At 38.9% G+C, this 16,957-nt stretch overlaps 1 protein-coding gene across 1 annotated transcript in view; it reads right to left on the bottom strand.

Annotated features, from left to right (window-relative positions):
- LOC119728010 (speract receptor-like) overlaps positions 1-9,347 on the bottom strand; it is a gene marked incomplete at its 5' end in the record, with an annotated part of 28,713 nt that extends 19,366 nt beyond the window's left edge. The window contains 5 exons of the mRNA XM_038200090.1: positions 4,347-4,438; positions 5,390-5,488; positions 5,989-6,163; positions 6,354-6,422; positions 9,252-9,347. Coding sequence (XP_038056018.1) covers positions 4,347-4,438; positions 5,390-5,488; positions 5,989-6,163; positions 6,354-6,422; positions 9,252-9,347 — 531 coding nt within the window. The remainder of the gene's footprint in view (positions 1-4,346; positions 4,439-5,389; positions 5,489-5,988; positions 6,164-6,353; positions 6,423-9,251) is intronic.
- Positions 9,348-16,957: the final 7,610 nt, after the last annotated feature.

The following is a 16,957-nucleotide window of genomic DNA, read 5'->3' as shown; positions in this document are numbered from 1 at the left end:
TCCACTGGTCGATATAAAACAGCGGTTGCTAAAGGAGGTCTTATGCATCAGTTGGAATCTCCACGGGGCGTTGCGGTGTCCCATGATGATCTGCTTTTTGTCACGGACAAACAGAAAGTGAAGGTTTTTGACACTGACCTCCACTTTGTTCGCGAATTTACACCTTCATGTGACGATGTGGATGGGCGATCAGAGAGTGACCTCCTTGGTATTGCTGTTGACAGTCAGCGAGTAGCAGTCGCTGACAGGGGGAGAAATGTCATCAGTGTCCACAACCTGGACGGATCGTTGATTGCAAGCATCTCAAATAACAAGGTTACCTTTACTTGGCAATAAGCAATTTTGGCTGTTTAGTCTTCACAAACTTTTTGGACCAAAGTTTGCTGTGCATTGACTTTAAGGGTAAAGAGATGTTCAGTGTCAAGACATTAATGAATGGCAGAGCTGCTAAGGCAACTGGTGTCCTGTGTGATGATGATGAGACCATCTATGTTGTTGTTCATTCTGGAAATCAGGGAGACTGTGCAGTGCAGCGATACGATTCAAATGGTGCACTCGTAGCAACAGTAGCTCAAGGGTTGTACAATCCATTTGAAATGGCATTCACCCCCGCTGGCGACGTAGTTGTAGCTGAAAACACTCCATTAAGATCTTTGAGCGGATGTGATTTGCCTGATATGGCCCTCCGAAAAACTAACCACTGTACTTGAACCGGGGCTAACCTGCATCCAATGATTTGACTTACAAGGCCTGGTAAAACATTACTATTGTAGTTGAACGATGGCTATTTACATCTGCTACATTCCCAAAATAATATTTACCCAGATTGTAAAACCCGTTCGAAATTAAAATAACTGGTAACGTTTGTGTGTTATCAGTAAAAATCTCCCTCAATACATTTCGGCATGTGCGTAGGCCTCATAGAGCTTATTTAAATTGCTAGAGCGCTAACTCGATATACAAAGAGATGCCTGATGGGTGCATCCATGTTTTTACACAAACCTATGGAGAACTACACATTTTGTACGCATTTTGTACGTCTATTTGCATATCAGCGTTTGTATTCCAGACCGGTGCGTTATCGAAGCCAATACGCCCAAAACCGAAACCCATGATCAGCAAATGAGTGTGTCATTTTGCTCTATGCAAACAGGGCAAAGCGAGCGCGTATTCGCTGCAGATGCTTTTTGCTGTAACGTTTTTTGAATTGTCATGACGCGCTTCAGTTGTTTGCGTATGTTTTACTTGCGCGTTGCATGTAGAGTACACTTTCAAAATTCAATCCATCTAATTTCATTATGTTCTACAAATACGCACATGAATTCAAAATGTCTGCGCCCAGGACGGCTTCAAAGCGTCTCCGTGCGCAAGAATGAGGAGTTAGCGCTCTAGTAATTTAATATAGCTCTATGTTAGGCCTACATCCAGGTGCGGTTCTACGGGGGGGCTAGGGGGGGGGCTGTAGCCCCCCCAAAATTTTGCCTAGCCCCCCCCAAAATAAATTCCGTAAAAAAAAATTGCATTAGCAAAAAGAAGGATTGTGATGTACATGCGAACGGTCTCCCCCTAAAGAAGAAATAGCCGTGACAAGGGTGCATCAGTTAATATATTGTGAATGATTTTAGGATTTTATTGGCGCTCCCCATTGAAAAAATGGCATGAGCCCCCCCCCCCCCCCCCCCCCCCTCCCACCCCACCTATTGATTTTCGGAGGCCTAAGTGTCTGGAAAAAATAACCGGTCAACATTTCAGCACGCCTCCCTAAAAAAATTCTGGATCCACCGTGCTAGCCCCCCCCCCCCAAATATTGGTTCTAGAACCGCGCCTGCCTACATCCCGTTATGGAGATGTTTTTTTTTATTGTTAGGCAAATTAGGACCGAGTTATGGGGACTTTCTGCTATCCCACAGCGTTTTCGGTCCCCACAAATGTGTGAGTAGGCCTATGGTGTACTCTCTAGTAATAAAGTCATCAAGAGAAATCGTGGAAGAAATCATGGAAGAAAAGGGTTGAATGTTTCTTGAACCGTACAACAGTTTTTGCTGACAAACTTTTTTAAGATTGAAGGGACCGTACCTCCTTAAATTTGGCACTCAATTCACAAAATTAACTTTACTACTGTAATGTTGTAAAATATGGTCATCACTGTGAGGTAATGTTAAAAGTACAATAGGTCCATAACTTAATAGGTAATATGAAATGTCTTAACTCCTAATGAAGCAAATTGTGCCAATCTTCATTTTGTAGAAGTACATTGTATATGAAACACAATGGCACGTGACTATGTAAATATTCGATTTAAAGCTTTGTACATTTTGCATATTTAGTTAATTTCTTGGATCACCAAACTGACGACCTTTCACAAAAAAACATTTGTGCAATGTCCATTTTGAGATTCCGTAGTTAATGTGGACAGACTGCATGTTTGAAATCTGAACTTGAATCAACAGCAGTGTTGTAGTACTCGTACTCGTACTGGATTGTCAAACTACTCATACTCGAAATGACGGTACTCATACTCGGGCAGCAAAGTACTCGTACTCGACATGATGAATTTGTACTTGCTTATCAAAGTACTTGTACTCGAAAAAAAAAAAAGGTATAGATTGACTTACCACGGCCTTATTTTATTATCGATATTTTCAGTTGGAAATGGTTGATTTACTTGCAGAGACATCAAAGTTTGCTGAATTTTTTCTGTGTACATCCAGAAAAACACATTTAACAGCTAGCCATGAGTGGGTCTGTATATTGGTCTGACTGTGCCTGGGACAATTATGCACAATGAACCATTTGCCGTATGGCTGTATTCGGAAATAGAAGTACTCGTACTCAGATTACAAGTACTTCTACTCGTACTTAGAAGTACAAATACTCTTACTTAGAGACCTGAACTTGTACTCAGAAGAAAAAGTACTTGTACTCAGTAACTTAAGGACTGGGCAGTACTTGGTACTTGGAAAAAAGTACTCAACTACAATACTGATCAATAGCGTTTGTATTGTTGGTACTGGAACAGTTATGTATGACATTGGCTTTTTCCCCTTGGTTAAATTTTTTTCTGTCAATCCATTTTTTTAATACCTTAGTTGTTAATATTCTCCTAAAATTTAATCCAATTGTTAATTTGTTAATGACAAATTCCTTTATGAGTTTTTAATTCGTTGTTTGATCCAGATTGAGATTTCTTTTAAACTAGTTTGTTCATTCAGGATTTAAATAGGTTTTTTTGCATGTGAAGGATATTCTTTAATAATAAGACTAAATTACATTTTTGAGAAGTTTATTTTGTTTCCTTGATTTTCTATCTTTTTTGTCCCAGTTTCTAAAAGTACATTGCAACCTAATCATTTCAACCATTTGTTTTCTTAGCCTTTTTTTTCCCCCGTTACACACAGCCCAAAAGACAATACAACCACTGAAAAGACTATTCAAGGCTGACAAAGTTCTATGCACGTAGCAACCAACATAGCAACAGCAGTGTATGCATATTATAGGTTTTGCATGTTGCGCGTTTTGTTCCAACGCTTCATGAAGGGGTAGTTTGGAAAACTACGAGGAAATTTTCAATTACTTTCATATTGAAATTGAGGTACGTTTTTATGACATTTCGGGTAAATTATCTCGCAAAAACAAGTAGTATAGATGGGTGGGGCATAATAAAACGAAAATTAACTGATAGTGTAGTAAAACTAGCCTCCCTCGGAGATCCATGGAGCATTCAGTTTCCCTGGGTGCTACCTCGGAAATAAAGAACGCTGCATGGATCATCTCAGGAGGCTAGTTTTATCACAACAACCAAAGTAGTCAATACTTCTTTTAAGTTCGGGGATTTAAACAGTTATAGTTGGTCAATCAAATATAAGGTGCATTCGAGTAGCTCACCCGGATCAACTCGGTTAAAGGCAGACGGATAGCCAAGAAAGCTGTGCTAATGAAATGTTCAAATGCAGAATGCAGGCTATCATGATCCTCACGCGACATCCGTAGCCCCGGCCGTAGCCACTGACAAAAAGCCCTTTTCAAACTGAGTTTTTTCTTCAGATTTACTGCTTTTCCGTCAATTGAAATAAGTAAAAATGCTAAGCTGGAATTATAGCCTCTAAAATCGCAATGAGATCAATAAATAATTATGTTTCAACTTCAAATAAAGCTGATAAAATTGCGTGTGACGTATTTCCATCAGTGACTCTGCTCCATGAGCAGGGTCTGTGGTGGCTGACCCGGTGAGCCCCAAGAATGACGTCAGAGCTAATCGAACGGCACGGGGCTAATCCGAGTCAACCCGGGTGAGCTAATCGAACGACCCTAAGAAAGGATCTATGCAGTCAAAATAAATGCCGTACCTTCATGGCAACCAGTCCTCTCTCTACTAGATTGTATCCTCCGAGTTCCTCCAGTACCTGTCTGCATTCAGGACTCACGTGAATCTTGAGCGCTGTTAAATTGATGGGGGAGGGGAAATAAATTATTCGGCTCACAAATATAAAATATCATGAACATTTTCCATGAATAATTGAAGTTGGGTTATACCATAGAGCTATAATAAATTACTAGAGCACTAACTCGCTGTACACATGAAGCCTGCATGGCCCAAATTTATGGTTCTGCTTACCACAAAATTCCAAGCTTACGATCATCATTTTGTGCTCACCACGCTAGCACAATTCTGCACTAACCCTATAAGCACAGAATCCTAGTACAGGACATACGCATGCGCACAAGCCAAAATTCCTCGCTAACCCGTGAAATACGCTTATCGCCAGCAGGGAATTTTTCGCTAAAGTAAGCACGGATTTTTGCTAACGGTATTAGAGCCATGAAATTGAGCCCAGTTGGGCGCATCCATATTTGTGCACAAACCTAGGAAAACTCGAAATTTAGTATGGCTTTAGTACGGCTATTTACATATCTGCATTTGTATTCTATACCAGTGCGTTATCGCAGCCGATACGCCCACAACCAAAAAGCACAATTAGTACATGAGCGTTTCATTTTGCTCTGCGCAAACCTACGCAAACTCAAACTCATAGGCGCTGCAGATGACATTTGCCGTAACATTTTTTTACCGTCACACTCACAGAAAACGCACTTACGTTGTTCGCGTAATGTACTTGCGCCTTGCCTTTTAATAGAGTACATTAATATCTGAAATCCATTCCGTGTGATTTTATTATTTTCCAAAAACGCGCACATGAATTCAAAATGTCTGCGCCCAGGACGGCTTCAAAGTATCATGCATGGGGTCCACAGCGCCAATGGAATGAAGCTTTCCAACATGAGGTGAGGCTGGTTCACACTTCATTCTTAATTACGTTTGTGTGTTTACTTTCTCGAATCCATATATAAGCATAATTTGAGCTGTCTAGTGTAACAAGATTCTACTTACCGAGTCCATTAGACTCCATACGAGATGCTGTGTTGACCGTGTCACCGAAGAGGCAATACCGAGGCATGGTCAGGCCAACTACACCCGCCACACAAGATCCTTGAAACAAGTCCAAAACAATGAAGAAATTGTCATACATACATCATTATCAAGCACAAATAGCTTGAGCAGAGCTTGAAGTTGTGATTCACTTGTGACTGGACTTGTGATGTACTTGTGACTGGACTTGTGATGTACTTGTGACTGGACTTGTGATGTACTTGTGACTGGACTTGTGATGTACTTGTGACTGGACTTGTGATGTACTTGTGACTGGACTTGTGATGTACTTGTGACTGGACTTGTGATGTACTTGTGACTGGACTTGTGATTTACTTGTGACTGGACTTGAGATGTACTTGTAACTGGACTTGTGATATACTAGCTTGTGACTAGACTTGTGATGTACGTCTGACTGGACTTGTGATGGACTTGTGACCGGACTTGTGACTAGACTTGTGATGTACTTGTGACTTGTGATGTACTTGTGACTACAGACTTGTGATGTAGTTGCGATCCATCATGAGTACCTCGACTACAAGCAAAGACAACGATCTTACCTGAGTGAATACCGATTCGGAGTTTGAGTTTCTCCTCTTGTTTGTGCGGCATGATGAAACTAATAAAGCCCTCCAGCAGATGCCATGCAGCGGAGGCGATCATACCGGCATGACGGTTACCATTACGGAGCGGTAGGCCGGAGACCAGCATGTAGGCATCGCCAATGGTTTCAACCTTTGTAAGACGTTATCATTCATTATTGGTTAATTTTGCTTTCAGATATAATAGAAAACATGTTTACATCTTTTTTTTGTCTTAATGTAACTTGGAACTATTAGCTAATAGCACATTTTAACGTCCTGTGATTTAAATTTTGTTGCAAGTTTGGTTTTAAACAATCTGCTTGGTTATATGGAATATTTACCTTGTAGACGTCATAGTTGGAAATGATGGCGTCGAACAGCGTGTACAAGGCATTCAACAAGTTAACGACCTGGCAAGTTGAGAACAAGACGTTAATGGTGAAAATGTGGGCATAGGTTTGGTTTGCAGTAATTTGAGATGACAATTTGAAAAAATTTGAATACACTATGCTGCTTTTCAATTTTGTATTTATATATTGGTACCTATAAAACTATACATGCAACTATATTTATGCAATGGAAAGGCGTATATGAAAAGGTGGTTTAAGAATAAATTTAGACCTTTAAGTCAAAACCATAGACGAAATTGCCACACAATTGAAGCCCCAAATCTACCTGAAGAAATCTCATGTATCTCATACATGTACTTGGCCTTAAAGCTACAGTCCATCATTTGCAGCTATCCAAAAAGTAACTGATGTAATTATTGCTGAAAAACATACTCAGTTGAAAGATAGTAAGGGGACTAAACTCCCTGTGAAATTCTTCTTTCTGGCAAGCTGTCATTTTGAAGAAATCAACAAAAGAAGACCTTTCCAACAGTGTGTCTAAAGATGTACAGTTGGAAATTTCCGTTAGTAGTTCGTTTTTTTTATGCGGCGAAGTGCGCCCAAGCGTTGACACAACGCACACACGCATGTGGTTGCTACACGACATCGTGTAGCTGCAATCGGCTCAGTGAGAACATGTCTCGGACACTGCATTCAGGCCCAATTCAAAACATGATTCAGCAACTTTTCATTTGAAATTGAGATCCTAGAATGCTGTTTTTCTCGGAATATACAGCTGAAGCTCAGCTGAAACTTCATCAAGTTAGTTGTTTAGCGCCCTTCTTTAGATTTTGAGCACTTTTGTTGCTTCAAACGAACAAAATGCACAAATTACAAATGATGGACTGTACCTTTTAATGCATGCTTAGCCAGGCCCGATCATAAACCTATGGACTCCATCCAGGAACACAGAGGGCGCTTTTTGACAACTTTCGAGAGCCCTAGTTGGAGAGACGCATCACGTGCACGTAGTCTGGTGCGCGCACATATGGCGCGAAATACGCAAGATTAATTTTATTCTGGAATTGCACAAATCCATAGCTTTTTCACGTGAGCATCAGGTACAATGCGTTCAAATGTAAAAATAATAGTGTGGTGCTTAGCGCTTTATACCAAAGGTCTCAAAGCGCTTCACAATTATTACCCCTGTTCATCAGGCCATGAGACCAGTTTTTGCAGCAGCTCGAGATCAGTGCCTTGTGGTCTCTACCCTCACAGGTACCCATTTATACTCCTGGGTGGAGAGAGGCAATCGTAGTAAAGTGTCTTGCCCAAGAACACAAGCACCGTGTCCCCCATCAGGGTTCGAAGCCACGCAGTACAGCACGAGTCGAACACCGTACCATTGGACCACAGCGCTCCACAAGTCCCTCCCAATGGTCTTCCCCAACTCTCCTGTTACAACCGTCGAGGGGAACCTGTGCACAAAGTCTATAGGCTGGGGCTGGCTTGTGATGACAGCATACGTTGTGGATTTCCGCTGCAGTTGGGCTTTTAGTCAAACTTCATGTTAAGATTTTAGTGGCACGGAGGTTGAAAACCTGACACAAATACAGGGCGAGTCAAAAAAGTGGAACCCAAACCCCAAAAAGTGCATTTCAATTGAAAAAAAACTAGTGCAGTGCCCGTCTAAAATGTGCATGTTCGGGAAGCGCAAATTGCTTTGCCGCTGGTATTGGTTGCATGCATGCTTGCAGAGTTTTTGAGAACAGCTCGTGCGAACAACGCACGCGATTCAATGGTGTTGTTTTGACAGGTTGAACGCACACTCACGTCAAAGTTTGTGCCAAGTTTGAAGTTGTTTGGGCGATTGGTTCTCGCAAAAGCTGCAGATATTCACCCCTTCTGGACAATGGTATTGCCCTGCCGTAACGTTGCTCAGTAGACCGCCTACAATGGTCGCTCAGTCGACTGCAAAAAATAATGTTCCCGTGCAGCCACCACGTACGTGTACATACAGAAACATATGGTATGCAGTGCTATTCACCCATACTGGACAATGGTATTGCCCTACAATGCATGTGCCCGTCCTTTTTCCAGTGGTGCATCATATTGAGCACGCACGCTTTCACTTAAACATGATGTAAACAATTGAAAAGGACGGCAGTGCCCGCGTGGTGAGGCTATAAATACTGCCACATTTGCCTCAGAAAATGTTGCTTTTTTGCAGCTTTTTCAAGAACCACTCATCCAAACAAATTCAAACTTGGCACTACACACTCTGGAGTCCCAAGCAATACACCCGCTGATTTTCAACTTCATACCATGTCTGGTTCTGAAGATAATCAAAATACAGACAGACAGAGATTTCCGGAATTATAGTTAAACAACATCTTTTGCTGTAACATCATCTTTTGCTGTAATTTTCAGAAATGGATGGATTGAGGGGTTAGTATTTAAAAAAAATAAAATATTGTTCCACTGACCTGTTTAAAGTTTTGTGTTCATAGATGCTGGGGGGAGAAAACAAGAAAAAATGCTTTTCTTGTAGTCTTGTTCCCTGACCCTACTTTATATGAAACGGACCAATTTATAGATGTCGAGGAATTTTCAGCTCAGGGAACCAGACTAGCTGGCTTGTGGACAAACTAAATTTGGTGAATTAGGGGCAGTATTTTTAAAAAAAAAAAGTCTACCATCGTTGGAAATGGATTCAAAAATTCCACTTTTCTTAAAAATGACATAACACCTAAATGGTTTCATAGGATGCTTGAGAGAATATTATTTACTTTCAGTCATGTTAGGTATTTCATAATAATTTGGCAGTTTTGTTTTTGGATGTTTGCAAATGTTGCATATTACCATTAATTTAATTTCATCAAGCTAGTTTGTATATTTTTTTTGACTTACGTATCTGCCAGTTCCGAAGAATGGAGCGAGTAGAACAGTATCCTTGACGTCCCACGCCCAGTCCTTGTACACATAGGTATTCTTGCCGGGTCTTAGGCGTTAAGATCATGACCGCCTCGTATGCCTGAGTGGCCTTCTCGTCTTCATAGGTACCCAAGCCAAGAACTATGACAAACAAAAACCACAAGGACAAAAAACAACAACCATACAATAAATAACGGCAATACTGGTGTAGTTTAGAACTACAAGAGTTCAAAGTTTTGGCGATCGTGTAGCTTGAGAAACTCTAGCTTGGGAAACCCCCTAGCTTGAGTAACTCCAGCTCCAATGCTCATCAGGAATTCGACATAGAGCTGGAGCTAAAACTATGTTGTAGATGCTAGATTCTAAGTAGCCCCATAAATGTGGCCAATTTACTGGACTACCTCTGTAAACATAAGTAGGCCACACATCCACATTTACAAAAACGTGTCGCACTTTTCCAAATTTTGATTTTCACATTTAGGCTTAGTTTGTAGGTTTTGTTTGGCTTTAGAAGCATACTCACCCTCTTTATAGCCTAATCAGAAAGTGCTGCCTTTTTCAGATGTCTAATTTTTGTGAAATTTCATGTTGAAATTTTGATACGCAAACGTGTGCAAATGAATCTGTCCAGAAATCTAATTGGAATGCGTTCTAGGGTCCCTCAGGCATCTTTCCAGCAAATTTGAAGCAATTTCATTTTTTTTGGCCAAAAACAACCCCAGAAGGTGTTAGCCTTACGTTTTTAATAAAATTTGGCCCAAAAAAGAGACTTTTCTCCAAACTATGCAGACATTCTTTTCAAGGTATTAGAGGAGCATCAATCAACATTCAAACACCCAATATTTTAACGCTTTTTGGGCAAAATCATAGATTTTGAAGTAAAGCAATAACATTTTTGTCTGATTTCACCTCCAACTTTTGTCAAAATATTCTTTTTAAAAGCTTATCTGTCCAGAAATCGAATGGGAGTGTGTTCTAGGTTCCTTCAGGCATCTTTCCAGCAAATTTGAAGCAATTTCTTTTTTTGGCCAAAATTGAAAAAAAAAACCAGCAAGGGGTTAGCCTTACCTTTTTAATGAAATTTGGTCAAATGACTTTTCTCCAAACAATGCAGAAATTCTTTTAAACGTAAGAGGAGCATCAATCATCATTCAAACACCCAATATTTTAAAGCTTACGGGCAAAAATCATCAAGTTTTGGAGAAAAACAACATTTTTGACTGATTTTACCACAAACTTTTGTCAAATTATCCATTTTAAAAGCTTATCTGTCCAGAAATCGAATTGGAATGTATTCTAGTGTCCTTTAGGCATCTTTTCTGCCAATTTGAAGCAATTTCATTTTTGGGCCAAAATTGAAAAAAACCCAAATTTTTAAAATGAAATTTGGCCAAAAAATGACTTTTCTCCAAACTATACAGAAATTCTTTTAAAGTTTAGAGGAGCATCAATTAACATTCAAACACCCAATAGTTATATTAAAGATTTTCGGCAAAAATCATCAATTTTTGGAGAAAAACAGTAACCTTTTTGACTGATTTCACTGCAAACTTTGTCAAAATATCCTTTTTAAAAGCTGATCTTCATAGAAATCGAATGGGAATCCGTCTGGCAACTTTGAATTCCGAATGTGAATAAACCAAAACAAAACAACAAAATGGCTTCGTAAAAGGATGCTGTGCATGTTAATAGTGCAAATCGAGGACGAACACGTTCAATATCATCGATGCATCGAGGACAGAAACCGAATCGAGGACTCCTCGGTTTGTTGGAAAACGTGTACAAAACCAATGAGAGCTGTTGCGAAAAAGTTCAGGTATAAACAAAGGAAAAGCGAAGAGGAACAATAGAAAATCCTCCATTTACACCAGTGTCTGATTGGGTTTTAATTTTTTGCTGTATACATTCTCACGTTATACATCTTACTTCTATGCCAATTTATAAAAATCTGTGCGTCCAAAATTGCTAAAGCTGTATTTATAAAAGTGAATAACACCCCAAGTCCTCACATTCTACTATTTTTGTTTTGCAGCTGCATACCTCATATTGCATTAGTTAACAAGGGTTAATTTAAAGTTCGTTTCTAGTCACGCTTTTTTGGTATAATAACAATGCTGATTTTGTTCTTATCAATACCATGACAATTCAAGTGTCATCTTTGTTACAAATCTATAAAAGCCTTGCTTCTTCTTTCAACTTTGGATTCTTGAACTAGACTGATATATTATAGTTTACATTGTAAATTTCGATTTTGAATACATTTCTTTTTTTTGTGAAGTTTGAATACAAGTTAATACCAAAGTAGCGACTCTCAACAGTTTGAACCCAAAGTGTGTTTGTTTGATGAAAACATTCTTTAGATTGTTTGTAATTTTTGTTAGAACTTCTACATGGTAATAGATTATAATGCAACTTCAAAATACTTCAGTCTTTGTAAATAAGTGACTTGATCATAGTAAGTTATTGTACAAGTGCTATTAAACCTTTTTTTTCCTTAAAGGTGCTAAATGAAAGCTGTTCTCATGAACAACAAAACTGTTGGTGAACACAAAACTGTGTGCTAATTTGAATTTGTTGTTAGCTTGTTCAAATAGACCTACACACACTGTGTTATAATTTCTGGCTCAGATTGATAGCTGGTTATGGTTTTTGCCTCTTTACAAATAATTGCTGATATAAATGCTATTTAGTGGACTTTGTAGCTTCCATTGCAGATGATGTTGGGATAATGCTAGATGTTTACAAGTTTTGTTTGGGTGGTTTGATTCTGTCGATCTTGTAGCTTGGATCCTGTCCCTCAAGCCAGTACGTCAGGATTTCGCCTTTGCCCTGAAATAAAAGAATGGAACAAGTCAGATAGTTGACTTGAACTTGACTTTATTTCATCTCATAATTTACATGAGTACAAGGTGATAGGCAGATAATAAATACAATTAATAGAGATGCGGATGAATCCATAAGAAGCTTAGCTTGTTGGTATGGACCCCGATAGGGTTATTAAAGGCAAGGGTAGATCATCATTGTCATTTGTGCATTTTTTCCCCATTTGAAGATGGGTGCTTAACAACTAGCCCAATAAAGTTATAGATATGTTAATACTGTGTTTTTAGAGGAAACAATATTCTAGGATCTCAATTTCAATTCAAAAGTTGCTAAGACACGTTCTCATTCAGCTGATTGCAGATATGTGATGTCGCGCACTGAATAGTCGTGTCAACGCTTGCGCGCACCTATTCACGGATTCGTCCAATTACAAACCAACTAAATAATAATAATCGGCATTTAAGAACGCTCTTATTAGTAAACTAAATCACAGCGCTTACAAATAATGAACAATTAAATTAAATAAATAAATTAAGTTAAATAATAAAAACAGGTAGCATAGACAATGAATTGATTATTGGTGGAATAAATTTGTCTTGATCAGCTTCTTGAATTGCTCAAGAGATTTGGCATTTTGAATGGAAAAGGGCAGACTATTCCACTCCTTCGCTGCAGTGACTGTGAAGGTTCTGTCACCAGCTTTGTTGTGGGTACGTGGGAAAGTCAGACGAAAAGGATTAGAACTAGAACGGAGGTTTGGTCTGGGGGGAACATGAGGCAGAATGCAGGACTGCATATATTCTGGTGACTGGTTGTGAAATGATTTGTATACCAAAAGTAATAACTTGTAACGAATTCGTTTGGAGATGGGCAACCAGTGTAGTGACTGCAGCAAAGGGGTGGAATCCTGTCTTCGGTTAGTCCTGTAGATTAGGCGAGCTGCCCAGTTCTGGAGACTCTGGAGTCTTTTAAGGTGACTTGTTGGGACAGATGTGAGAAGCCCATTACAGTAATCTAACCTTGATAGGATGAGACCTCTAACTGCATGATGACAAGAATTATAATCGATGAATTTTCTAATTTTTGAAATATTGCGAAGGTGAAACCGGACAACATTGCATAATTGAGTAATGTGGGATGTCATGGACATATTACAATCAAAATATACACCAAGATTCCTAGCAGATGTTGATGGTCTAATAGCTGAATTACCTACTGTAAGTACAATTTCTGGAAGATTGTTTAAATTGAAAGGTGAACCTATTATGAGAAACTCAGTTTTGTCTTGATTTAGTTTTAGTTTGTTACAAGTCATCCATGATTTAATATCAGACATGCATTTATTCAAGGTTTCAATGGCACGAATTCGATCATTGGGAGATTTGGGATCAAATGAAATATACAATTGTGTGTCGTCGGCATAGCAATGGTGTGACACACCATGATGACGGGCTATGTCTCCAACAGGAAGCGTGTAAATGGAATAACCAAGAGGCCCAAAAACAGAACCCTGTGGTAGTCCCACACAGACTTCAGTAGGATGCGACTTTTTACCGCCAAGTTCTACTCTGGCTGACCAATCTGCAAGATATGACTTGAACCATTTCAGTGCAACATCACGAACACCAATTCTGTTTGAGAGACGAGATATTAAGATCTCTCTATCTATGGTGTCGAATGCTACTGAAAGATCTAAAAGTACTAACAGAAATTTCCAAAAATGTGTCATTTGACATATATTTGGAAATGGCCTTCTTTTACTGTGTTCTTCACAATGACAGCATGTAATGCCAGAGAGAATAATTTCACAGGCAGATCCAACTAGCTGTACTAAGGGTTGCTTTTCTATTTTTATTGTAATATTCCTACTTGGGTCTCGATCCTTTGCGGCTAGACTCTGATGTTCTTTAAATAATGGACTATTCTAGTGGCCAAGATTAAAGAAAAAGCCAAGCCACCTTACCTCCACCATGTATTTTTTTTTCTACTACAACCGGTAACATGAGTCATTCCTATTGTTGGCATGCATGAAACGTAGGGTATATTTCCTAATTTTTAGTTTTGCATCGTGGATACCTTAAAGGGAATATACATCATTTGCTTTTGCTGTGATTTTCAGAAATGGATGGAATTGGGGGGTTGGAAATATATAGCAAATATAGTTACACTGACTTTTTTGAGGTTTTGGGTTCGAAAATGCAATAAAAACCAAGAAAAACGATCATTTTCCTGTAGTCTGGTTCCCTGACTCCATATAAGAAGAAACAGAGCAGTTTACATACATTGGGGAATTGTAAGGTCAGGGAACCAGTCTAGCTGGCTCGTACCCGTTCATAGGTTTGTAATCGATTGCAAACAAGTGCGATGGTCAATTGGGGCCAGTATTTGAAAAAAAGCCAGTTGTTTCCAACGCTGATCAGCCGATCAGCGTTGGAAATTGATACAAAAATACCACTTTTCTTGAAAATGACAGTATACCAGGTGCCATGATTTTACAGGGTGCTTTACACTGTCATTCACTAACAGCCCAGCAAGTTATTTCAAAATGATTTGGTAGTTTTATTTTTTGATGTTTGCAAATGTTGTATTTTCCCTTTAATACATCCTCGTTTTTATTTCTTATTTTCAACCCTCCTTTTTCCATGTTCATATCTTTCAAAGTATAAAATCGTAGGCCTATTTGCAGTGGTGCACCCAAGGGGGTGTTTTTTTTTTTATTGTCCCACGATTTGACCTTGGTGATATGTATGTGGCCTATTTTCGAGTAGTATAAAAAAAAAAGGAGAAAGATTGTGAGCCCCCCCCCCAAACCAAATCCTGGGTGCGCCACTGCCTATTTGTAGGCATTTTAACAGTTATACATGTATAGGAGTTACATACATGTAAATGCATGCAGTGGTGATATTTGTGCAATGTCCGTTTTGTGCTTCCGTAGACAGAGGTAGGTTGCCTGTTTGAACTGTAACCTTGAATCAATAGCATTTACAGCAGATTGTTCGTGTGTAGTCGTGTATTGAACTTGAATAAAGATCATAGTACTGTGTGACAAAAATAGCGACTGGTTTTTCCTGTGTTGAGTAAAGGAGTTCAGCTGTTGTTGCACCATTCATTGCTTGAGGTCTTGAGGAAGTAGGCCTGACGTGTACACGTACAAACCTAAGGCTACAAGTTGATCGTAGTTTTTTTTTGTTTTGTTTTTTTTTTTACATTTGGCGGAATTTAAGTATATGTTTGTGGTTGAAAACTTCAGCTAACTGTTGATTCAGTTGAAGCAGGTGAGTTTTCATGCGTTTCGCTTTGTTTTGAACATGTTAAATATATAGCCTATACAGGGTGGTTAAAAAAAAAAGGACACCCCCTTTTGACAGCGATTTTCACCTACTTAATGAACGTACATGTATTTTAAATATTTTTTTCACATAGTAGTAAAGTATAGGCCTAACCATGCATGGTGAAAAAAGCTTAGTAAAAGTCGCAAAAAAAGTGATATATTAATTATTATGCTAATTTGAATACAAGTCACCAAAATCAGTCTTGTCCGCGGGTTATTCTATGTAATTTGGACGTTTTCGTAGTTCATAAATATTTAAAAAACTTCCCACCAAAATATATTTATCATAATCATATCATAATAGGGCTTATACCTTTATTTATGTTTTCATGATATTAAAGCAACACAACGAAAAGAAAAAGAATTTCAAATAGCAATCCTTGTTTGAAGTGTGCTAATACTTTGCCTTCAAATAAAGCTCCGATAGCTGAGCTCAGTCAAGCGAAGGGAATGTATATCTCCGTGGACAAACAGGTTTGGCGCATGAAATGTTCAAATTAGCATAGCTCATGACAAAATGTGCAAATGCAACATTTTTTTCGTCACATTTACTTTGAGGCCAGTACTTTAATAGCTACTAATTGACAGTTAAAAATATTCTTAAAAAATAGGTGAAAATTGCTGTCAAATGTGGGTGTCCTTTTTTTTAACCACCCTGTAGCTACCGGGAAATTATGGATGAGTTTCGCAGAAATGTTTAGCGTTCTTTCCCACCAACGTTTGTTATAAACATGATGCTTTTAGAGAAAAAAACATTGTATTCTCTTTCTGGATTGAACTCTGATTGGTCCTTTTCGTTAAGGTCTACTCCCATTTTGTTATTTCTGCATAAAGTTATCGGCCATATATCTGAGTATTGAAGAACAGTAAACGGCCGCTGTTTATTTGTAACTCCCAATGAGTTAGCATGCAGTCAATTAGTCCGTGTCAATACAAATTGGTGGTGTGCCGTAAAAGAGATGGGTTGGGGCATAGGGGTGTGCACTTTACAGTTACTGGGTACCCTAGTTTTAGATGAAAAAATATGGGTACCCATTTGAAAAAAAATGGGTACCCGGGTACCCGTTAAAGAGACCCACGTCAAAAATTCAAATCTGGGAAGTTGCTGTTCAGATTGTTCATAAAGGTCCGCATGATAATACTACCACATCGGTGCGGCAATATGGCTAGATAGGGTGCATACAGTACAGTGAGCTCTTTAGCTATGTGGTAAAAACTGCAACTTTTGCAAGCATCATAAAACGTGAAATTGGTTTTGAATGCAATGTATCCTGTTTTTCATTTGGAAATTTTCCCACTGACATTCAAAAATTTGTTTTTCATTGACTGAGAAGTTACTAATTAGTTTGCAAAGTTGGTTACGGATGCTCGATTCCACAATCTGGAACCGGTTCCTAAAATTAACGGTCGGATACTCGGGTACCCAGATCCGATGCACAGCCCTATGGGGCAATCACCTGTTTGTTATAATTTTGAGCTTTTTCAGAAACGGAGGTTTGTTCTGTTTTGATTAGGTCACATTTGAAAT

Source organism: Patiria miniata, unplaced genomic scaffold, assembly GCF_015706575.1.
Source record: "Patiria miniata isolate m_02_andy unplaced genomic scaffold, ASM1570657v1 HiC_scaffold_20, whole genome shotgun sequence".
Taxonomy (NCBI): domain Eukaryota; kingdom Metazoa; phylum Echinodermata; class Asteroidea; order Valvatida; family Asterinidae; genus Patiria; species Patiria miniata.
The sequence above is the reverse complement of the archived record's forward strand: the minus strand, read 5'-3'. Positions and strand labels throughout refer to the sequence as shown.